General features: G+C 37.2%; 1 protein-coding gene across 2 annotated transcripts in view; it reads left to right on the top strand.

Annotated features, from left to right (window-relative positions):
• The window catches only part of LOC134503194 (lethal(3)malignant brain tumor-like protein 4), a 51,742-nt gene that overhangs the window by 11,326 nt on the left and 16,405 nt on the right, over positions 1 to 24,011 (top strand). For both annotated transcript variants that reach the window (XR_010068513.1, XM_063311869.1), the window contains exons 2-16: positions 1,188 to 1,329; positions 4,676 to 4,770; positions 6,213 to 6,360; positions 6,960 to 7,014; positions 8,294 to 8,382; positions 10,583 to 10,687; positions 11,409 to 11,544; positions 12,708 to 12,799; positions 14,682 to 14,833; positions 15,513 to 15,589; positions 19,258 to 19,343; positions 19,893 to 20,003; positions 22,125 to 22,239; positions 22,346 to 22,448; positions 23,536 to 23,700. Coding sequence is in view for 1 of the 2 variants with exons in the window: in XM_063311869.1 (XP_063167939.1) it covers positions 4,730 to 4,770; positions 6,213 to 6,360; positions 6,960 to 7,014; positions 8,294 to 8,382; positions 10,583 to 10,687; positions 11,409 to 11,544; positions 12,708 to 12,799; positions 14,682 to 14,833; positions 15,513 to 15,589; positions 19,258 to 19,343; positions 19,893 to 20,003; positions 22,125 to 22,239; positions 22,346 to 22,448; positions 23,536 to 23,700 (1,475 nt within the window). In the remaining variant the exon portion in view is untranslated. The remainder of the gene's footprint in view (positions 1 to 1,187; positions 1,330 to 4,675; positions 4,771 to 6,212; positions 6,361 to 6,959; positions 7,015 to 8,293; positions 8,383 to 10,582; positions 10,688 to 11,408; positions 11,545 to 12,707; positions 12,800 to 14,681; positions 14,834 to 15,512; positions 15,590 to 19,257; positions 19,344 to 19,892; positions 20,004 to 22,124; positions 22,240 to 22,345; positions 22,449 to 23,535; positions 23,701 to 24,011) is intronic.

The following is a 24,011-nucleotide window of genomic DNA, read 5'->3' as shown; positions in this document are numbered from 1 at the left end:
TCACACTGAAATCATTAGAACCTAATGTTTAACATTGATTATAAATAAAGACTTGGTAAACAACAGCAGATACTAATTAAGTGTTAAAAGGAGCCTGTGTAGAAATGTGAATTATGCAGTAGAAATGTTATCTAGTACTCTTTAAGGATAGCTAAGTATGAGGAATTGTAACTTGTTACCTGATTAATAGAAAAACATTGTTTTCTTCTTAGGTTATTACTCTGTATATTAAAACAACTTCCCCCAACCTGGGAGAGTTCCAGAGGTCTGGCTCTCTACTTTTAGAATTTTAAGCCTCTGTGGCTGTTGTTAAAATTCTGAGAGCTAAAGCCCATACATTTGGAGAGTCCAAGATGGGTGTTTAGAACTTTATGAATGTTCTAGCAAGACAGTGTTGATATGGTCTTCCGAGGCCCCTTTCAATCCACCAGATATTGGCAGTCATTGTTTTTCTCTTTCCAGATTTGGATTCCATACACTTGGCCCTACAAAAAAGTGTTTCTGTATCTTAAAAAGCACTATAAATTTGAATAGCATTCCCTATCCTATCTGCATAAATCTTGTAGTCTGCTTTATTTATTTATTTATTTGTTTGTTTGTTTGTTTGTTTGTTTATTCAAATTTCTATCATTGCCCATTTCCCCCCAAAAAGGGGGCCAGTAATATTTGCACAAGGGACGCGGTGGCGCTGCGGGTTAAACCGCTGAGCTGCCGATCGGAAGGTCGGCGGTTCGAAACCGCGCGGCGGGGTGAGCTCCCGTTGTTAATCCCAGCTCCTGCACACCAAGCAGTTCGAAAACATGCAAATGTGAGTAGATTAATTGGTACCGCTTCGGCGGGAAGGTAACGGCATTCCGTGAGTCATGCTGGCCACATGACCCGGAAGTGTCCTATGGACAACGCCGGCTCCAAGGCTTTGAAACGGAGATGAGCACCGCCCCCTAGAGTCGGACACGACTGGACTTTACGTCAAGGGAAACCTTTACCTTTACCTAATATTTGCACCTTGGACACTGAAGTAAATTAATATCTATTCCACATGTGTCTATGATATATTGGTCATGCCTTAGAAATTGTTATCAGATCAATATTTACTCTGTTTCTTTGATAGAAATGTCTTCTGTAGTTCCTTCCAAAATCTGTTCACATTGTTTGATGTGTTTAATTCATCTTATTTCCTTCTGTAGATTTGTTTAAGTGACTTCATTACAGCGGTTGAAGAAAGTCATACATGCTCTCTCTGCATTACAGTAAATGCCAGTTCAGCTATAGCTATCTATAGCTTGTCTACTTCTGTCTCCAGCACTGTAACTACCTGCAATCCTAAAGGTAAGCCCTAGACTGGGAGTTGAAATATGAAATAGTGCAAGAGTGTAAAGCTAACCTAACACAGAAGAACCAATTCTCCAGTGACATGTTGGCAGACATGATGTATGCCATAGCTTGCTATCTATTGATTGTTGCATTAGTAAAATAATTCTTAAATATTCCATTTAGTATTGTTACTAGCTGTAGGTTATATTTGTCCTTAAGAACTATATAAATATAATGGAAAGGCTACTTTGAATTTGAAATTCAGGGGTTGAACTATCAGAATACCCATTATATTAGATGGGGGAAATTGTAGAGGGCATAGGGAATGGCCTTCAAGGACAGGAGGAAGAGCCACTACCAAGATAACAGTCAGATAAGAGGGGCTTGAGCCCAGGTCCAGATGTTAGTTTGAGTAAACATTTCAGACAGGCCCCTCCCTAGTTCACACAAAGATAAAGTGAGGGAGAGGAGAGCACATTCAGACTTGCAAGATTCTTTTACCATAGAGGTTACAATAAAAGTAGTCCTGAGCAATATGGCATTGTTTCTTAGTCAGTTCTACCTTGTTTGGCTGGCAAAATCCACAGGATAAGGATCAGTTTAAGCATCTGTGAATGTTAAAACTTAAACAGTTAAATTAACATAATTATAATAAATTAACTATCTTAATTTAATTTAACTAGCTTAAAGTTTGGCTGCCATCCACTTCTAAAAGTTTCTGTATGTGGCCCTGCCCTGTTTTGCCATGTGACATACTGCTTAAAGGTGAACGTAGTCCTTGATCCATGTTGCATGGGTCAGTTGTATGGAGAAATCACATGAAAAGGGATCTTTGTGACATAGGCCTGAGAAGCATCAAGGCTAGTGCAAACAGAAAACAGGAAAAATAAAAAGGCACTGATACTGTTAACTCCAATTTATAATTTATTGAAAGATAAGCATGCCATGCCGGGGAAAGGTAGCATTCAACTAACATTTGATTGGCAGTCAAAGAGTTAAGATTTCAAAAAGGTTCAGCAATAATATTTAAGCATAGTGACAGGACTGAAGGCAAGGCAGTTAGAAGCTTTAGGGAATAGATTAGAAAGAGATACAGAATTAAAAGCTAAGATTCCATCTGAGAAAATTAAATGACAGGAGATTGAAAGTGTTTAATCTGCATAAAAAAATAATGATTCAAGTATCAGCAGGATCTTTCACAGCCAAGTCCGAGCACAAGTTTGGAAAAAAGTTGGGATGGAGGGAGACTCTGAGTAGTGCCACTTAGGGAGTAGTAACAGGAAGAGAACAGCAGTAGAGCAGGCACCTCATGGGTGAATGGTTTTTATGACCTTGTAGTAGAACCAGCTAATCCCAGACAAGCTCCATTAGGTCCATCTAGAATTCTCAAGGGATGAAGGGATTTTTCTGATGGTGGATTTTCCCTTACTGCAAAATTTACCAAAGATCCTTTTATGCTAGAGCCACTGTATGCTTCCATGCCTTAATTAATGCTTTAACAGTTGATGTTACAACTTCTTGACTATGACTGAGGTTAACATGGTTCTTTCTGAATACAGTAGATCATTCCTGACTTAATTTTCCTTGGGGAAGCTAGTTTTGGCTTTATCTTTGGTTTTGATTAATGAGCCATCTTCCAGGGATGCTTTTAATGCTTAGTAATGAAATCTGATCTCAACTCTCATTTTTCCTCTGCCCAAGTCTGTGCATCCATTTTATATTCTCCTTTGACCTGAGTTTACCATCTAGGTAATGAATGCTTCGCTACACCCAAGTTGGAAAACCCTGTCTTAGCCAAATATAATTTACTCTTCTGTTCAGATATTATTATTCCATAAAAGGAGACTGAAACCAACTACAGAACATGTATTTTATGTAAAAAAGATCACGTATAAAACCATAGTTATTGGCCATATAATATTTTTACTAGTAGGTTTCAAAACAGATTTTTTTCATGTTAGAAAATAATGAAATCCATATAATCAATTTTGATCAATTTTTATTGTGTAACTAATGGAGTTGTTGCAATATTTCAACTACATTACAAATGTATAATATAAAAATATTAGATAAACTTCGGAAGGAAAAATAGGCCAGGAAAAGGATGCATAGAGTCCATATATTCAATATGCATCTATATTTCAACTACATTACAAATGTATAATATAAAAATATTAGATAAACTTCGGAAGGAAAAATAGGCCAGGAAAAGGATGCATAGAGTCCATATATTCAATATGCATCTATTGAAACATTGACAATTACTGGTTTTCTGGCCATTTATAACAAATGATGTTGTCATTTATGCTCCTTTACCAAAGTGTGATACAAATCAGAAAAACACAACATAATTCCTTCCAATGAAGTTGAACAAATATTAAAGCTAAGACAAACTGGACATGACAACCATACATATTTAAAACAACACCCTGCAATAAGACTGAGCATGTATACATCCAAAATTAAAATTAAGTAAGTATTACCCTAGGATCTGTCAAGATTAATAAGAATAAGGTGGTGTAATCAGAGTTTACATTATCCCACTAATAAAATGAAAAAGCTTTTTAAAGACTGTCAGAGGGATGAATATAAGGAAAGAGGCTATTCCAGAGACACAGAGCCAAGTCTCTGAAAGTCCAGAACCTGAAATCATAGCCCTGGAGAGAAGAACAGAAAAAGGGCCCTACTTAGGCAAGTGTAAGGAACAAACAAAATAGGAGGAAGAAATAAGGGCAGAGAGAAACTGTGGAGTTTGTGATTGGAGAGCAATAAACAAAAGCAACAAGATTGGCCTCCAATAAAGTCATAGTCTACTCCATAAGAAACCCCCAGATCTCATCAATTGTAATAAATATTACTCAAGTTTAAAGGATTTATCTTGGTTAGAAAGTAACTCTGTGATTCAATTAAGTCATCACAATTCAATCACTCATTTCTTGAATGTATCCTTAAAGGATATTTTTAATGAGGTGTCTATAACATCCATTAAAGTTGCTTGTTAGTCTTTAAAGTACCACAACCTGCTCTTACTATTTTTGCTGCAAAGAATACACATAGCTTCCTCTTCTGGAATTTTTCGGTATAAATGAGTATCCAGAGGCATTTAACAAATTTTCAGACCAGCTCACCTCTGAAGTTCCTCCACAATTAAAATATCACAGATGTGTCAGCTGTTTGTGATTTGGGCTTAGGTATGAATGTCATAGCATTTTCATTAAAATCCATGGTGCTTAATTCAGTTGCTAGAGAATGTGGGATTCAACTAATGAAAGACAGAAAAAGCAGAGAGGGAGTTTGACAACATAATAAATATTTGAAGTCCCAAGTATTTTTATTCATTGCCAATTGTTGGATTTTGCAGAACCCAAAGACAGCATTCCCAGACCAGAACTCAAAACTCACCCATCCTGGACAAATGGACAGCTTTGAGAATTCTCATCAGGAGAGTAAAGACAGGTGATGCCTTTGCTTGCTTGCTTTGTTTCATTAAAATACATACTAACATGAATATAGGAAGAAGAAAAATAGTCATTGGGTACAAATAAAGTCTGCATTTATCTTTCTGTATTAGAAGGCCAAATGACAATATTGCTGCCTGATGCAACCCATCTGTGTTGGAAAGGTACTTTAAAAGAAATGTAAAGGTTCAGATCCACAATTTTTGAACTGTGCAAAATTATTTCTGAAAGCCTATTACTGAACAGTGGCCTCTGGATTCTCATGCCCATGTTTTGAAAAGGATATTGAGAACTAACAGGAGGGTAAGAAATGGGAGTGTGCAAATGACTCAGAGGAATATATTTTGCAGAAGGATTTCAGTTTGCTTCAATTCAGTTTAATTTTTCAATTAAAAATTGAAGATGGCACATTGGTGATAATTGTTTCATAGAGAAACAGAAAAAGGAGCCCTAATTCTTATGGTGTTAATACCAAATGCAATTGTTTTTTCAACTTTGCAGTGCCCCTTTCTCTCTGTTGTAGGCTATTATACCCTACATTTTGTGTTCAGTTACACAATTTATGTGTTTGTTTGTTTCCATTTATAAGACCACGCATCTCACCAATGCAACTCTGGGCCTTTGCTTCAAGAGATATCCTCTTTCTATGTGATTTTCATGTCCTTAAAATTCATTAATTTCTGATTAGGGGAAATTAATATGAACTATCTAAAGCTGAAGAACTTAATCAGGGTATAACTCTACCCACTTGAACAAATTAACCACATTCATATATCATGTTAAGTCAGACTAATATGACAATTTATTGTTGGTTTGTTTAGGTTTTCTAGTTAGGCTAAATGTAGCATGTGCTTTCCAAATGGAGAGCACCCATTCTTTTCTCAACAGACAACACAGCCTTAAAGGATCAGATTGGAGTTTAGAATTAAGAATGACACCTGTTTCCTAACCAATTGAGTTAGTGCTCTACATTCTCATGGTTTACTAGTCACATGTCTTACAGCCTTATTGTCTATGCTGGATCAGTTCAGGAGACTGAAGCAGAACTTGAATGAGGTGGCTTAGCAATAATACAAAAGCAGAGAATTAAAAATTATGCTAGAGCAGTAATATAGAAGAATCAGCAATGATAAATGGGACACAAGCCTAAATGCATTCTGAAATATCAACATTGGTTATCTAACCTATGAAGGCAGGCCTCCCTTGGAAAGGAACTCTACAAAATCAATAATATAGAGGCAGTATCTGATATAGCCACATATAACCTCCACACAAGACAGATGGAGAATGTGGAGCCTCACAGTATTATTTAAATTGGTAGGTTCATCGAGAAAAAGATAGTCCAGATTTAAAATATCAACCATTGAAGCCATCTATAAGACAATGATTTCTAAGCGCACATAACTGCTTTCATTTATTTTAAATAACATCTTTTGATAGAATTCCCAAGGACAATACCACAAACTGTGGAAAACAGACAAGTAACAGTCAAGTTTATGAAACTGATAGACCATCCAAGCGGCTTCGAAGGAAAAGGAAGTTGCTTTTAGATTCTGAAGATGAAGAAGAAAATGCAGATGAGGAGGAGGTAACTAAATGTGATTTCTTTAACTGAAAGAGTAGTCGGAAGGCTATAGTGAAAGTTGCAGTGATAAAAATTAAACATGTAACTTTAATTAATCCTTTTATATTCAAGCAATATTTTAGAAATATTTATTGTATCAGACAAACCAAACCAAAATATACATACTGTATATTTATAAATATAACACTATGACGTTACATTAAAAGAAAAGGAAAAAAAGATTATTGGAAATCACTCTTCTTTACTCTTTTTATCAGGAAAAAGTTAGTTCAGAATCAGATTTTGACAAGCAACAAAATTCACCAATTCACTCCTGGAAATCAGAAATTAGTTGACGTGTTGAAATTCAGAAATTCATTAGAAATTGAAACTTTCTAATGTGGCAGCATTCAGAGAATGTTGCCACTTTAGAAAGCTTAAAATGGTTATTTTGCTCTGAATGGCAGATAATGTATTTCAAGTAGTTCGTTTCATTTATGCTGTATTTCTGCGATAGCAGTTTAAAATACTAAGAGAAAAATAAATATTGCATCAGAGGGAGAATGACATGCAGCTATAGGTGAAAAATGTCAGTGTATTTTCATCTAGTTTGTATTATCTAGGAAAAGAACAAATTGAATCTGAAAAACCGCAGGAATGCTAAACCAGTTAAGCAAGGTAAGGGTGCAAAACTGATCTTTAACTATTCCATGGCAAAACGCTGCTATAAATTGAGTACTTTGGCAACCTCTATAATAACATCAAGGATACTAATGTTATAAAGAACATTCCATTCATTTTACACATATCTTTTATAGTCCATGAAATGTATTATTAGAGGGGCCACAATATTAGCGGGGACGCGGTGGCGCTGCGGGTTAAACCGCTGAGCTGTCGATCGGAAGGTCGGCGGTTCGAAACCGCGCGGTGGGGTGAGCTCCCGTTGCTCGTCCCAGCTTCTGCACACCAAGCAGTTCGAAAACATGCAAATGTGAGTAGATTAATTGGTACCGCTTCGGTGGGAAGGTAACGGCGTTCCGTGAGTCATGCTGGCCACATGACCCGGAAGTGTCCTATGGACAACGCCGGCTCCAAGGCTTTGAAACGGAGATGAGCACCGCCCCTTAGAGTCGGACACGACTGGACTTTACGTCAAGGGAAACCTTTACCTTTACCTTACAATATTAGAACATTTCATTTCACATCATTTGGCTGTGGTACCTTCTGTGAACTGTAACTATATCTGCAGTCTTATATTCCCCCACCCCCCAAAAAGTCCAAAATTGTTTGTTTATGGTCTCAGACCAATAAGACACAAGCATGAAATTTGAAATTCAGAAAAAAACCAAACCTGAAACAATGATGAGAAGAGGATGTCAACTGGCTTCTGCAAGCCATAGCTATTGCTAGAAACTTGACAGATTTTACAGTAGTTGTCCATCTTAAGTCTTGCCAAAAGAAGATTGTAATTTCTTGATCAGAAAGACAATTTCTGATAATTGGGTTTACGAGTGCCAGACACCATGGGTGATACAATGAGGAGTGTAACACTATGTGAAGTACGTTGTAGGTATAGAATATCGATCTATCTATCTATCTATCTATCTATCTATCTATCTATCTATCTATCTATCTATCTATCTAATTTGTCACCGCCCATCTCCTCTGAATGGAGGGACTCTGGGCGGTTTACAGCATAAAACAATAACTATACAATAAAATTCCAATATAAAATATAGACTAAAACAATTTTAAAAACTACCAAATATAATATTTATACCTACTTACTTGTGAGTAAGACCCATTCAAAAGGATTTAATTCTGAGTAGATATGTATGGGATTGTGATAAATGAGAAGATGTATTGATGTCCCACTTTGCTCTCTCCAGGGATCTTTGCAGTTCAATACTCTGCCTCCCAGACACATTTTTTTCTCATTCTATCTCTGATTTCTCAGTTCTTCCTGGAAAGAAGAATGTTTGGAACTGGATGACATATTTAGATGAAGAACGAATGCCAGCTGCTCCCTTGAAACTTTTCAAAGAGGTTTGCAGCATCCTAGATGTTCTTCTGTTGATAAATATTGACTGTGTGAAGTTCTTTGTATTGCCCTGGTACCAGAATCTTTTGTGGGTGGGAGACTAAAGAAACAGATACTGTAATGGGATGGGATGTGCTGAGGACAATAAAAGCCTTCAGATCCTGCTCCCTTAAGGGCTCTTTTATTGGAAGAAATAAGACCAAGTTGGCTTCTTTAATGCTGCAGTGAATCAACAAGCCTGGGTTCATCATAATTCTAAGAAACCTAAAGAGGCCAAACTCACTTGTCTTTCATATTATGATTATATGGGAGTTTCACACTGGCTCTGAGTCTTTCAAAATAGAGTTTGTTGGTGTGGAGATGGGTATTCCTTCATTTCCTTCTTCCTCCTTGTCTTGCATGACTGCCTATAGAAGAGGAATGTTAGTTTTCTCCTGGCGTCCAAGCAGGGAACCACATCTCAGCACTTCTTACAAGTCATGAGTGCACACCATAAATGTGATCCTGATTTATAAGATTAGATTGCACTCAAACTGCATTTATTTTGTCTGAGTTCAATAGAGAAAAGTGGCAACTAGAGCCAGGGTTTCTTGTTGGGAGAACATGCTGGGTATGAGAAGGAGGGAACAAGACAAACCTCTGTCAGTGGCTGCCAGGAAAGGGATTCAGTGTGAGCTGTTGGGGGGAGGCTTTATTGTGCATCTCGCTTGTTAACAGGATAATATGTGAATTAACCATTGTAAGCAGTTTAATCTTTACATTTAATTTTACCCACAACCCCTGTTTTAATTTGTATCTATGAAATTGCTTGGCACCGGTATCATCTCTCAGCCAGCAACTATGTAAAGCTAGTTTTAGCTTTGGTAATTAGCGTAGTGCTGACATTAATTGGCCCTTGACTTTTAGCATGTTGTAGATTATCTTATTAAAAAGTAATCATTACAAGTGAGGGTACAAGTAGCAGCCAATTGACATATCTAAAAATAATGCACAAAACCGAATCATAGAAAATGTGAACATAGCATCCTTCCTCTCTGTGCTAAATTCTTTCAATTTCTTCAAATAAAATGGAGATAATAGAAAATAGCACACAGAGCATTGGGAAGATGTGTAATCTGAACCATATATCACTGGTAGTCTAAACTTTATTCAATTCTGTCTGCAAAGCTCAGCTTCTTAAAGGAAATGGGCACTGATTTTAAAAAGTCTTTCAGCTGTCATTAACAGAGGGTTTTGGGGGGGATTTTTTATCCTGCCTTTATTATTTTTATGCCTAAGGCAGGACTAGAACTCACAGCCTCCTGGTTTCTAGCCTGGTGCCTTAACCGCTAAACCAAACTGGTTTTATTTAATGTTTGTCTGAGTCCAAATTTCAGAATAATATTGTCTCTTGGTCTGATACTTATACAAGTTAGATTCAGAAGTTCAATTCAGACACCATGTCAAATCATGGTTTGCACTAACTAAAGTTTAGGGTATGAAGCCACAGTTAGGGTATCCAAATGCACAATAGCGAAGTTAAGCATTATAGCTTTTTGCTTCCATTTTCCCCTCCTCTTCATTTAACTTCTTAGGTTTACTTCCACCTGCAAAGTTGTAATAGTATGCGGGAATGACCTTGAGAGGCAAGGGAAGAGATGCTGCCTAGGGAACAATCAGATAAAAGGGGGAGGATCCCGCAGCTGCCTAATGGGCACAGAAAGAAACTTAGGATCTGCCCGAACTTATCAGGCTGGAAAATGATGGCAGGAGATTTGTACTTTCAGACATGCAAGATTCTGTTAATGTAGCCTTACAATAAAGTAGAATTAGCTCATCTTGTCATGTTTCCTGTCTGGTCTACTTGGGAGACTGACAAAAGTGCAGCAGTCTCTGAATATCAGCAGTCTGTGGTTTGTCAGCTAAGAAATGAACAATCCATGGTTTGTCATTAAGGTATCATTTTAGCTTATAAGCACAAGTCTGTCAATTCAGACACTGCATTAACTCATAATTACCAAACTTTTGATAGTCCTTCATTTCTATAAACAACTTACTCCCACATAAAAACAAGAACACGTAGGAGAGTGTCAGTTGACCTTAATTATGGGAAAGGAACACACTTGATACTTGGCTTCATTTTCTTATTTTCCCCACAGAGTATTGACATTGCAACAAGGGGTTCTTTGTTAGTCTACAATGATGTTTTATTTCTTTCCACTGTAGTCTCAGTCCTTTCCACAAAGCAAAAATGGATTTAAAGTTGGAATGAAGCTTGAAGGACTGGACCCTGAGCATCCATCTTTATTTTGTGTCCTTTCTGTTGCTGAGGTACTGGTCTGACTTTCTAGAACAAGGGAGAAAATAACTGGATGAGAGATGAAAAACATGTCAGATCAGTTAATTAGTTCAGGCCAAAGTACTGCCTCATTTCAAGTTAATCAAAATGCTTACTGACTAAGGAATGCTTGTTTTAAAACATTTTTAATAGACACATTGACAGTGTTGCTATACACACTGACAAATGAATTGAATAATTTTCAGCCTCAAAAAACAGTTTGTTGACTGTTAAGACCACCAATCCAAACATATTTAATTGGCTTTTTATATAGTTTCTGGGTGTCTTTTATAAACACCTGTGCTAAGCAGAACTCCACAACTGCAGGGTTTATTTATTTATTTATCAAATTTGTCACCACCCATCTCCTCTCATCAGAGGGACTCTGGGCAGTTTACAACAAAAATAATCAATTAAAACAAATATAAAATACAAATACAACATGTTAAAATATAAGTATCCTTAATAGTGTTACTTTCATTATAGATGTTTGAGTTCTACTGAGTAAAAGGTGCAAAAACAACCACTATGAATTTGTAGCTCCAGTGATAAATTGATGGATGGATGAATTTTCTTTTAATATAGAGCATCCACTATTAAAAGCTAACATGTTGAAAAGGACTCACTTAGAGGGTGCAGAATTTTTTAACACAGTGTGTATTTTTTTGTGACTTTCAAAAGTGGTAACAGTCTTGCATTTGTGGATGGTTACAGGTGCAGGGGTACCGAATGCGATTACATTTTGATGGTTATTCAGAGTGCTATGACTTCTGGGTTAATGCCGATTCACCAGATATCCATCCTGTTGGCTGGTGTGAAAAAACAGGTCACAAGCTTCTCCCTCCTAAAGGTATATGTATATATTTATATAGTTTTATATCTCTAAACATTCTAGATCAGAGATGGGACTATGGACTGAATCCAGTTTGGTCAACCTCTCTTTTTGGACCACAAAGTTTCTTGTGGGTCAGGTCTTCCAGGAGAAGCAGCTATTTCTAGGCTGATCATCTTGAAGTACAACTGTGTTTAGTGACCTTAAATGCTTCTCCTTCTCCTTTTCTCCATGTCATGACGAAGGGAGTGAACGCATCTGCTCCTTTTTTTCAAATAACAGTATATTCTCATTTTGTTCAAACTGGGAACTCTGGTCTTTTTGAACTACAAACTGATCAAGGTTTGTTTCTGAAAAACTTAGTTTAAACCAATAGTGCTTGAACCAAGCAATAGCCTTAATGAAGAGACTAATCTCATGTGAAATCACTGAATTGCTTATAAAGGAAAGAAGTAATTGAGATCAAACCTGACACCCACTTTGCACAACAGCAGTATAGTATACTGTATCTCTTTTTCCTGTAGGTATTCATGTATCTGAAAGATTAATCACATTTTTTCTGCCATGTCTGTGTGTGTGCCTTCAAGTCAGTGTTGACTCCTGGTGACTGCCTGGACCAGGCCCTGCAGTTTTCTTGGCAAGATCTTTGGAAGTGGTTTGCCACTGCCTTCTTCCTACAGCTGAGAGAGAGGGACTGGTGCAAAATCACTCAGCTGGATTTGGGCCATCATGAAAAAGAACTGCTAGGACTTTTTGTTGTGTTCTGAAGTGCATATATTGGAGAATCTAATGGGAAGTAAAGCTTACATGTATTTACACAGTAATTTAACAAGTGATGCATGTTTTTCCATTAAAGTTGAGCATCAGAAATGTTAAACCATTGGAACTTCTTTCAGTAATACATAATTTAACAAATGAATTCAGTACCTATTTTGTTTCATAGAGATTTCTGAAGTTCATATGAATGATTCACAACTGCACTAATGTATTTAAAATACAAGAAAAGAAAAAGGGGAAATGTGGATAGCAGCCTGGAGACCTTAACTGTTCCACAAGGACAGCAATCATGCAAAGTTCAAATTCTTCCCATACTTTTTCTAATTCTGAAAATTCAATTAGAATATTCAAGCTACTGTTTGACACAGGCTTTTTAACAATCAATCTCTCTTTTCTTTGTCTAGGTTACAAAGATGGGGAATTTAACTGGGCTGCATACTTGAAGAACTGCAAAGCTCAGGCTGCCCCAAAAACTCTGTTCAGGATCTTAAGCACAGTGAGTAGCAATACCAATTTCTAGTTGTCTGTTGTTTGAGTCCTTTCTAAAACAGGGTACCACTGTGCCCTTTGCCAATGCTTAGAACTGAAACAAAACTGCTAAGAAAGAGGGAAGTGATAAGAAATAGGAAATAATCTTATCTCTCACATTATATTTAGAATTCAGAATTTATTGCCTGTATTTATTTGTTTAGAATTCAGAGTTTATTGGTTTGTATTTATATGAGCAGAGTAGCAAATTATCCAAGCACAGCTGGCACAAAACAGCTTGCTTTTTATCCCCTGTGTTACCCCTGTTCACAGAAGCTCCAGCATTTATTCAGTGTTTGAGCTGAAAATATTTATTGCTGCACATCCCTGCTGCTCATCTGAGTATCTTTTCTAGTTGCATATCCAGTATTTTTCAGGTATTGTGGTTACTTTTGGTTCTATTCTGTCAAATAGCCTCATTTGTTCACTCATATATCGCCTTAGCCAATCTCTAGCAAAGGCTGTCACATCATTTTGATTTCAGTGAATTAATACACTGTTCCTAATTCTTGCATTCAGAGTTTCACAGCTTTAGGAAGATTTATGATTAGGGTCGCACATCTCACGAAGTCATAGATCAAGTATGATTTCTTAAATAAAACTCAATTGTCTGGGTTCTCACAACGCACTAAGCCAAAATCAAACAAGCCATTTTTGGTTTGGAATGATATGTGAACCTAGGCTGTAAGATTGGATTTTCTTCACCCCAGTGCTGGGAACCAGCAACTGCATATCTGGATTTATTACATCAGCGATTACTACAAGGGTTTGTCTGCAGAGCCTTCAGCATGGAAAAACTCCATTGTTTAGATTTTAGGCTAGTTACTTTTTCTCAGTTTATGGGAAACAACAACTACTTCCATGTACTTTGTCAAGTAATTTGTAAGAATATGCTGTTACCATAATAGGATTTTCTTAAGGCTGAAGTCTAACTCAAGACATCGATCAAAGTGAAAAATGGTTCTTCTGTTCTGATGCCTAAATTCCTTAGCAGATAATACAGGAAGAAAGAAACATTTGAATGTCCTCAAGTGTTACAGCATGCTATAGCAGATGCCCAACAGAAATGCGCAAAACATTTTTAATGGAATGTTGCAATGTTTGAACGAGTCATTTCCAGAAACGTTCCAATCTTAAAACAAGCATGTTTTTGAGGTCAGATAATTTGGAACAATATATTCTGAGATCAAAAATACCTATTACAGGATTGGAATGTCTCATGATGGAATATTGTGCACACTTCTAGCATATCAGGTAAAAGGATCTCAGATTTTAGAGCTAGGAAATGTCTTTACCTGAGATTTCTTAGGTCTGCTATGCTTTATGTAAATTATATTAGACCTGATCAACAAGTTAGCTTATCATAGCATAAGACAGCTTCTCATTATCCAATGTTTGATAGATTCTCTAGCATACAAGTGGCCTTCATTACCCACAACTGCAATATCTGTCATTTCATATATACACATGTAGTAAATACAGATCAGATCTTCCTTACCCACAGTAAAGAGTTTCATGTATCAGTTTTTGGCATGTTCTGTTTGGAGGAAGACTTTTAAAGGGTTTTTTTGTATGTATTTTGCATGTGCTCAAATGATAGCTGGGCTTTTGTGCGTATCTAAAATATTTTTTTTCCAAGGTTTTGTTACCTGCAATTTCATTTTCCATGGCTGATAGACTAGCATGGAAAATCAGTTAATAACAAGAAGCATCTGTATATTGAGCTCTGTTTTAATGTCCGCTATAAGTGGACTTAAAAAAAGAATAGTTGGAAGAATAGTAATGAGGCTGTAATTACAGAAATGCATCTAATGACAGGACTTTTTTCTCCATTTTCTCCTATCCCTTAGCCAGTCACACCTTCTGGTTTTCGGGTGGGGATGAAGTTAGAGGCAGTAGACAAAAAGAATCCTTCCTTGATGTGTGTAGCAACCATTGCAGACATGTTGGATAATCGGCTGCTAGTTCATTTTGACAACTGGGGTGAAAGTTACGATTACTGGTAAGAACAAAAATTCAGTATGTTGATGAGAATAATGGGTATTGCCCAGGAACTGCAGAATGTAAAATCATTTGGAGGCAAGGGGGATGATTTGGAGATGGGGAAATCTCTGGATCTGATTTCTATATTCAGTTGCATCCAGCTTTATTCACCACTTTATTCACCACTCACTTTGTTGAAGTTCTAATTCTAAGCCCAGGGTGAAATATGTACAGCATTCCATCCAGGTAAATATATTTGGATCATGTAGCTTGCCTACAAATTGTGATGAATAAAGAATTAAAATCTAAATTTAGTTTGGTAAAATGTAGATTTATATATTCAAACCATGTAGCTTACCATGTATGAGATAATGCAGAAATATACAGCTTAAATAGGCTCAAGGGCCTGTTTGAGGGGTGTTTGGGAGAATAAGGGGTAAAATGGGTCTTTTAACTTTCTGGAAGACTTACCACTTTCAGTTTGTCTGTTAAAGCTCCCTATATTACATAAATACAAAAATCCCCCCCAACTCTGGCTTACCCATTCTGTGGAGCTTGAAGGCTACAAAACAGATCCCGTTGGGCTACACTATTGCATCCTTGATATTAAAATTCTGCAAAGAAACATTAGGCAAAGTTTGCATAGTTATACTCCTTCATGTGTAGAATATGATCAAAATAGCTCTCATTTGGTGCAGGTGTGATGCTAGTAGTCCATATATTCGACCTGTTGGTTACTGCCAAGAAACTGGAACTCCCCTAACACCACCAGCTGGTATGTTAAAAGCACATCATTTTCTGTCACCGTGAAAGTATCTGCAAGGAATTTATCAGCCACATAGAATTATCATGTTATGAGGCTTGAGCTTCAGTCAGACTGGTTATGTTGAGAAAGCTCTACTTATTTGTAGTGCAGTGTTCTAGAGGTATTTTTGGAGCCATTTTCTAACCAAATTCTAAATCCTTTGAGTGCTAGACAGAATTTGAGGAAGCTCATCTAAATCATCTGAGGGTTTTAGCAGAAATTGATTAAGAAAAGTGTTATACAAGGAGAATACAGGACCTGAACATTTTCTCCAGAAAAGCAGGAAATTAATAAAAGGAAATTCGAAGTCTATGAACATCCTTAAGTTTTTAAATAGAGGTCACTGATTGCCAAAGTCCCTTCAAAAGAGGCAGCATTGTTGAATGCCCTGAAGTATACCTTCTGCTGTCTCTATAGTGAACATCCTTGTTCTTTCCTTTTGTCTTCTGGGAACAAATTATTCTTTCTTCTCTGGAATCTGCTAGGTTTTTTGCTCTCAGTTAACTTGAATGAATTTATGAAAGGAGATACTCTCTTCCCCAGCTGGATACCAGAGTCCTGGCACCAAAACTTATCTCTGACTGAAAAAAATACGCATTCATATACTATCTCTAAAATCATGAAGGAATGTAAATCTTTCTCCTCCATGCCATTATTATTAGGGCATTTCTTCAAATTCAGACTTTGATTTTGTGCCATGAAGTTGGTATCAACTCTTAGCAACCACATAAACTTTTTCCAGGAAGATCTATCTCCAATATGGTCCTTCAGGTCTTACAGCAATGCACTCATCATCTCTGTAATTAAGTTCATCCATCTTGCTGCTGGTCCTCTTCTTTTCTTTCCTTCTACTTTTCCCAGCGTTGAGGACTTCTGGATTAATTTGTTCTATGATCCATTTGTTTTCTTGGCACTCTCTGGAATTCTCACAAGTCTTCTCCAAAACCAGAGGTCAAAAATGTCTATACTCTTCCTGTCTTGCTTCTTCATAGTCCAACTTTTGCTTCCATAGAGCATCACAGGGAAAACCTTTGGTATTGGTATATACAGTAGATTGACTTCTTCCATTATGTTCTTCAGATTTCCTGGCACAGTTTGGTTAGAACCTTTACTGATTCTTACTTTGTTGCTTGCTATATTTCTGTAAATATTCCACCAATTCCTGTAGTCGTCTCACTTGGTAATGACTGGAATGCTAATCTAACTTCATCTAGTACTATAGGTTCTTGTAAATATGGAATATCTTCTAAGGTATCTTAGATGTTGATATTTAATTGTATAGAATTTTGGTATGCTTGTCCCATCTTTGATCTTATTTACCTCAGTTTGCTATCTGTCCATTGGCAGCTTTTAACATCAAATTTGGAACCTCCTTCTGAGTTCAGAAATCTTTTGGAATATTTTCCTTGATTTTCCATGTCTATTTCCATCTTTCATATCTTTACAGATGTCACTGTAATACTGTTCTATTCTAGAATTCCTTCCTAAGGATAAATTCCTTCCTAAGATATTTCTCTTTCTTGGCTTTAGCTTCACTTTTCTTCTTGACAATTTCCACTGTCCGTCCTGATATCTACTCTGCTTCTTCTGTTTCTTGATCTTCGGCAGTCTCTTTTCTTATTCTCTGATTTCATGCCACAGTTCTTCTGGTTTCCTGTCAATGAGTTCCTGTGGTTTCCAATCAAAGTGATTCCTGACATTCTCGTTGAAAATGGTAGCTCAAGATTATATCGTGGAAACTAGCTTTCTTCTTCCACTTTAACTTGACGGAATTTGAGCAGAGAGTGATCTGTTCCACAGGTAGCCAGTTTTATTTCTGTGTGTTGTTTTGGTTGTTTGAAAACTATTAGCAGTGAAGAAATCATTGGATTGGCAGAAACTGGTAAGTTCTCCTGCTTCATTTCTGTTTCCCAGGCATACGGTCCAAATATATTTTCCTCCTTACTTTTTCTCAGTTTAGCATTCCCATCTCCAACCACTAGCAACACATCTTGCATGTTCTGTCAATTTCAGATTGAACTTGATTATAGAATTCAACAACAAACTCTTCTGCATCAGTGAGTAGAGCATAAACTTGGATAATCATCATATCAAAGGGCTATCCATGAAGACTGTGTGATATTATTCAGTCACTGAGGCATTGTACCCAAATACTGTCGTTGTGATAACCTTCCTGACTATGAAAGCAGCACCGTTCCTTTTTTGCTTTTCATGTCCTGAGTAGTAAACAGTACGATCTTTTGATTGAAAGTGTCCAATTCCAGTCCATTTCAATTTGCTGATATCTAAGAGTCAATGTGCAATTAATTCATTTCATCTTTCACTGTATTGAGCTTCTCTGTGTTCATGCTTGCTTGCTTGCTTGTATACAGTTCAAAGGCCAGTGTTCCAACTACAATTTGGTATTTGCAGCTTCAGACTTTTTTTTTCTGCATGGCAACATCAGCAACTAGCCCCAAAAGCTTTAATCTAGCTGCTTCATGATCCTCCATTCTTCCTCAATAGCATATTGAGTGCTACCATGGACCTGACAGACCCATCATCTGGCACTATATTGTCAGTCATTTTATCTTGCCTATCCATGTGTTTTTCTTGCTAAAATACAAGAGTGATTTACCATTGCCTTCTCCAATGTAATAGAAAATTATGCTTTTGCCATTATCGTAAAGTCATCATCTGCCTCCAGCATCTTATAATGTTGCTGCCCAATATAGGTGCCTGCTTGCTTTAATTGGGCAGCTGGGATGAAGGATCTTCACACCTTGGGTGACCCTGCTGGATTATATACTCTTGGCATACAATCCCTGCATTCTTTGCTCATCCTCCCAGGAATAACCCCATCCCACCTGCCATGATGAGCATAGAATGACTTAAAAGGGAATTATTGGGAAGTTTTAAATATAATTGCATTATAAAAGATCTTTTAAAAGCTAATGCCAATTACACTGTTTTGGTATAGAGGGTACCTACTTAGAACATTCTATAGCTGTTAGTGCCTTCTTTAAATCCAGCTCTTACAGAGAGATAGGGGTGGAAACTCCTTAGCATTTGTGATGCTAATTCTGTTACTGATCACTGACCTATTTCAGAGAACAAGAGCTTAATATGCAACAATGAGATGGCCTCTCCATATCAGAATTGGAATTGATTTGTGTTCTTATTTTCCCTCTTACTCTTTTACCTTACACTCTATTTCTCTCCTGACAAACCATGATTTATAGCTGTGGTCGTAATTCTGATTTAGGGGAAAATATGAACCATCAGTCTCTGTTTTAAATGTAATGACAAGCAGATGGTTTGCCAGAAAAAGAGGGACATTGGGAAGCATAGGGAGGAGAAAGAATATTTGAATACAAGGTTCATTTATGTAGTAGCAAAGTGGAAGCTTAGAATAACTTTGTACACATTCACTAAAATAAGTAAATTATTGCATAAGGAATGTGTTTTTATAACTGTTATTTCATTTTTTAAGTTGTTCTGGTCTATGGCTGCAATTAAGCTAAGCTAAGCTAAGCGAGACATAATGTAGGCAAGTGATCTCCAAAGCTCAGTTCTAATCATAGCCATCCAATAATTAATTAGTACTTACTCTTGCAAGGGTAGGTGAAGACTGAGGACAATCTAAAATCTCTTTGCAGCATACAAGGAATTCAAAAGCTTCTCATGGGAGAAATACCTGGAAGAAACTGGTTCTCAGGCAGCACCAGCAAGGGCATTTAAACTGGTTGGTCAAGAGCTTTTCTGTTTTTATATTGGGTAAACCACATCACTGAAAGATGTAATTGCATTTTTGTACTGCCTTCTAAATAACTATGGCCAGGACATATTTATTATGATTATGATTGTCATAATTGTTATCAGTTTTCCCGTCATATTAGAAAATATAATCTAGATTAATTAGGTCAAAATCTTGGCCTTAAGTGCCAGTTACTAATATAACACACATGCCAGAAGAGAAAGTTGGAAGCATCTGTTTCCACAATTGAACAAGCTAATTTGTTGTGACATGCAAAAATGAGAATTGAATCACCATATTCACAAATTGGCCCAGTTGCCTGTAACCGCAAATTGCAGTTAACTTGAAGCAGAAAGTAGACACTTTCAGTCTTTTCTTGAAATGTATGCTTGGAAGGTGGGGCACTGCCCCAGACTTGTTCCATTAATGCTAGGACATGATTTAATGATGTGTTCAAATTTGCCCTTTAAATGATATAGGTATCATCTTATTGTCCTTAGCTGCATCTGACTGCATATATAATCTATCTTCTTATAGCGCCCAGCTCATGGATTTCAAACTAACATGAAACTAGAAGCTGTGGACAAAAGAAACCCCATGCTAATTAGAGTGGCAACCATAATTGAAAAGGATGATTATCGTGTCAAGGTATGTGTCCCATGCAAATAAGCAACAGTGATCCTCATAAGAATATCCTAATTGGAAGGATAAAATCTGATATCTTAAGCTTTTAGGTTTTACTTTCATTCTTCAGGTGAAGGTGAACCTCAGTGCCAAGTCAATCAGTCTCTCCCTTTTGGGGGGCTGAAAGCTGGAAAAGAAAGTAGAACTTGCTTTGGCTCTGTTCTCTAAGGAACTTAAAGTTGGGTTTATTTCTATACCATGAAGTCCAGTGCCAATAAAAAAAAAAATTCTACCATCCCTACAGTTATATTAGGACCTCTGACTTTCCTCAAGTTTCAAATAGGAGGGAATCTGGAAGCATGGAACTATAGTGAATAAAGCTATAAACCTATACATCTATATTTATATCTATCTCTATATTTCTCTATATTATATCCATATCCATATCAGCTCTGAGCTCACTCTGTCTATCTATCTAAACAGTATCTTAGGAAAAACAGCAGTCATGATATTTTGCAGTTGTCCATCATGGAGGCTACAGAATAGATGAAGCTTCAGTAAATGTTGGGGTTAATAATTAGCTATCTTTTTCTTAGTCTTGTAGAACACACCAATCATATTTTCTTCTCTCTAGAGGCAGAAGTATTGGAGAAAAATACAAGGGTATCCTGAGTCAGTCAAGAAAATTTCTCCTATTTCCTTCATATTTTGTCTCTGCTTTGGTGCTAAAGCTGTGTTTCTAGCAGAAAGTCATCTCTCAAGCAGTGAAAGGAGAACACCATAACTGATTGAGGGTTCTCAGTTCTCAAGGCAATTTTAGTACAACAGCACAGTTTAAAATATACTTAAATTATAAACATTCAGTGCTCTAATTTCTCTGCCTCTTTTTCTTTCCTTCACAGCAAGCTGGCTGTCCATTTATTTAATTCAATTAAAATAATGGAAAAATAAACATTATCAGATGAAGGCACCTATTAGCTTGCTGCCACAGACTTAAGCTGATTTCTGTTTTATTTTTTTCAAGAAATTGGGAGGAACTAACATTGGAGAAATTACTAGATTGGACAGTTATAAAGAGTTTAAAAAGCAGAAACAGATGTTAGGCTAGAAGATAAAAACAGGGCAGCTGCTGAATAGATCTTGGTTTGATACCAGCCAATTTATGTAAGGATTCCACCAGCAAGAGTCAATACCTCAATATTAAAGAAACAGATCTCAGACTGACAAAACGTCTCTCCCTCTGAAAGACTGAATTGGACCAACGTTGAACTGGTGCAGCATTCATCTTATGAGACCCCTCAAAATGTTGATTGGCCATTAGGAGGAAAAAGGATGATGGAGTAAATTCCTCTTGGTTGTCACAGATTCAGCAGAACTGTTCTTGTACCCCAAAGGTCTGGTGAAGTTTTTCCTTGGCACTGACAAATCCCTCAGAAACCAGTTCAATTGAGTATTTACCAACTCAAGGGAAGCCAAAGGTTATGGTCCATCTGGAATTTAATTAGAGTATTCTAATTAACTTCATTTAGAGAGTTATTCTCAGGTTTTTAAATCCAATGGAATGTCAATGCAAGAAAGTGTTTTCTGAGAGAGCGCCTAGGCTGGGATAGGGCTTTTAAAATCAAAAGCAATATTTTGAATTGGATTTATCGCTGATAACTAATTCTGTTACTTTAGAACTAATCAAATCAAATCTTTATTACAGTCATAGACCAGGATAATTTTAGAACTAAGCTGCCAGGTTCTCACCAGCTCACACTAAACACAGTTGAGCTGTTTTACTTAATCAGTAAATCAGAGCATTAATTGCCAGACAGGGCTGTAAAAAACTTCTGTCTGAAATCTAAAGAGCTACTATTTTTTAAATTATTATTATTCATCTGTTAATTGTCAAAGTCAGATCTGCACATTCCAGGCAGGCTAGTGTGGAGCCAGCATAGACAATTCTGAGTTAGGTGGACCTGTAGTATAATAGGAATATTCCTGTGTTACTCAGCAGTTGGATTTTTCTCTTTATTCAGCTGCCAGATTACTTTAATGTGACAGAAAACTGGATTAGGTCCAATTTCAAAGGAATTGTGAGTGTAAATGAGAGTTACAAGGAAACGTTATCTATTATTCCTTCTTTTAATCTGCTTTATTAAGATACACTTTGATGGCTGGGATCATACCTTTGATTTTTGGGTTGATGCCGACAGTCCAGACGTTCATCCCATGGGTTGGTGTGCCAAAACTGGACATGCCTTGCAGCTCCCACCAGGTAAGAGGAGAAACAACATGAGCTATTTTTTAATCCCTCTGGACCTCGTAATTTGAAAGAAGACTTTGAAGCAAGATTTGTTCCTGAACTGCCTTTGTTTTTCTAGGGACAGCCGATGCAGCATCAGTGCCGGCGGGACAAATATGCCCTACTCCTGGTTGCCAGGGATTGGGTCATGTCAGGGGACCCAGATACGGAACTCATTACACGTATGTATGCCTGAGAGTTACAGGGCACATTTCCAAAGGAGTGTATCTCCTGTATTCAGAACCGCACAGCTTCAATAAACTGTAAATATGAATGTGGATCTTAGTGCTAAAGTGCTGTCTTATAGCTCCCTCTTGTACTTTGTTTGCTTCACTCAGCCACAAGGCAAATACTAACAGGATAGAAAAGCAGCCTCAGAATCTGTCTACCTGTTAGGGCTATTCACATGATTATTTACTGGCTCTAATAATTTAAAGTCCCAAGATGATCTTCCCACAGTTATGCCAAGAGGTGGGGGAAGCTGGCGTGGCTCAGAACAATATCCCATATTTTTCCTTGCCTTCCCTAGCTAGCAAAATAATAGAGAATTGCTCCCTGTCTTAGAGAAGGAGTTGTGTGTCACAGATCCTTCTCTGATGATAGTAATGTGCATCAGAGTAATGGGGTGGAATATATACACGCACACACACACACACACACAACCAAGGTCTGTGTGGTAATTAGAAAAATTATTCAACAGAAATCTGGTGGCCTAAATGAGTGATGTGATTCTATAAATTGTAGAGTGCAGCCTTGAGAAACATGGATCCTTTTATTCTCAGCATGGAAAACCTGCTCATGGCGATGAAGAGGGGAAGGCTAGAATCTGTTTTATTGCCATACTGGTACCAGCTTTGTCCTGCTCCTTTCTTCTAAACTTATTTAAAGTCATTTGTTAAATCGTTCTTCTCTTAACTCTTCATACATGCTGCCTCTAGTGCCCTATTTGTCAGATTTTACTTTTATTTAGCATTGCTCCCAGCTCAGCCAGCTGCTTAGTGTTCCTAAAGAGCAGTCATTTTGGCAGCTAACTTCTTTTCTTCCCACTGTGTCTGAAAAGTACTTCCCTCTGCAGAATTTCTCATTTAGTAAACACTTGATTTGCTTCCCAAGCTCCGTTTGCCTACAAATCTATCTTATTTTTTGCTCTTGCAGGGTTGCTGTATTATACTAGCTTGTTTAGTCATTGTAGCCTTCTGTAAAAAGGGTAAAGAAAAAAATTCAGTGGGATATTTTTGCTATAGAAACATTGTTATGCTTTTGATGTAGGTTAATTGGCTGCCCTTATTCTGAAACCAGTCGCACCCGCGAGAGTTTGCTGCAGGATCGCCTTGGTGGAGAAAAACCGTCACCTGGTAGCGGTGCTCCGAAACCCAAGAAACCTGACATTTCTGTACAACTTACAGATTTGCAAGAAGATTCTCCACAATCCAGGTGAAGTTGTAGATTGCATCCTAAGGCCTATTTTAATACTGGTCACATTTATTAAGCTTTTATTTGGTCTGACTACCACAACAGATTTTTGCCATTTTGCTGGCTTTTATTCTTACATTACAGTAAATTTGGTTCTTAAAGCTTGGCAAAACTCTGTAAACTTTTGAGCTGGATTTTTGCAGCACCGTTCTTCTCTGGGCATCTCTGGCATTGGGTAGGAAGTACAGTAGAGGCCCAGGCTCTGGGAAAATTGAAATGGTGGAAAGCTTTATTGCTCAGACTTTGTTGTACGGTGGGATGTTTATTCCAGA

The sequence above is a fragment of the Candoia aspera genome, chromosome 10, assembly GCF_035149785.1.
Source record: "Candoia aspera isolate rCanAsp1 chromosome 10, rCanAsp1.hap2, whole genome shotgun sequence".
NCBI classification, from domain to species: Eukaryota; Metazoa; Chordata; class Lepidosauria; order Squamata; family Boidae; genus Candoia; species Candoia aspera.
The sequence above is the reverse complement of the archived record's forward strand: the minus strand, read 5'-3'. Positions and strand labels throughout refer to the sequence as shown.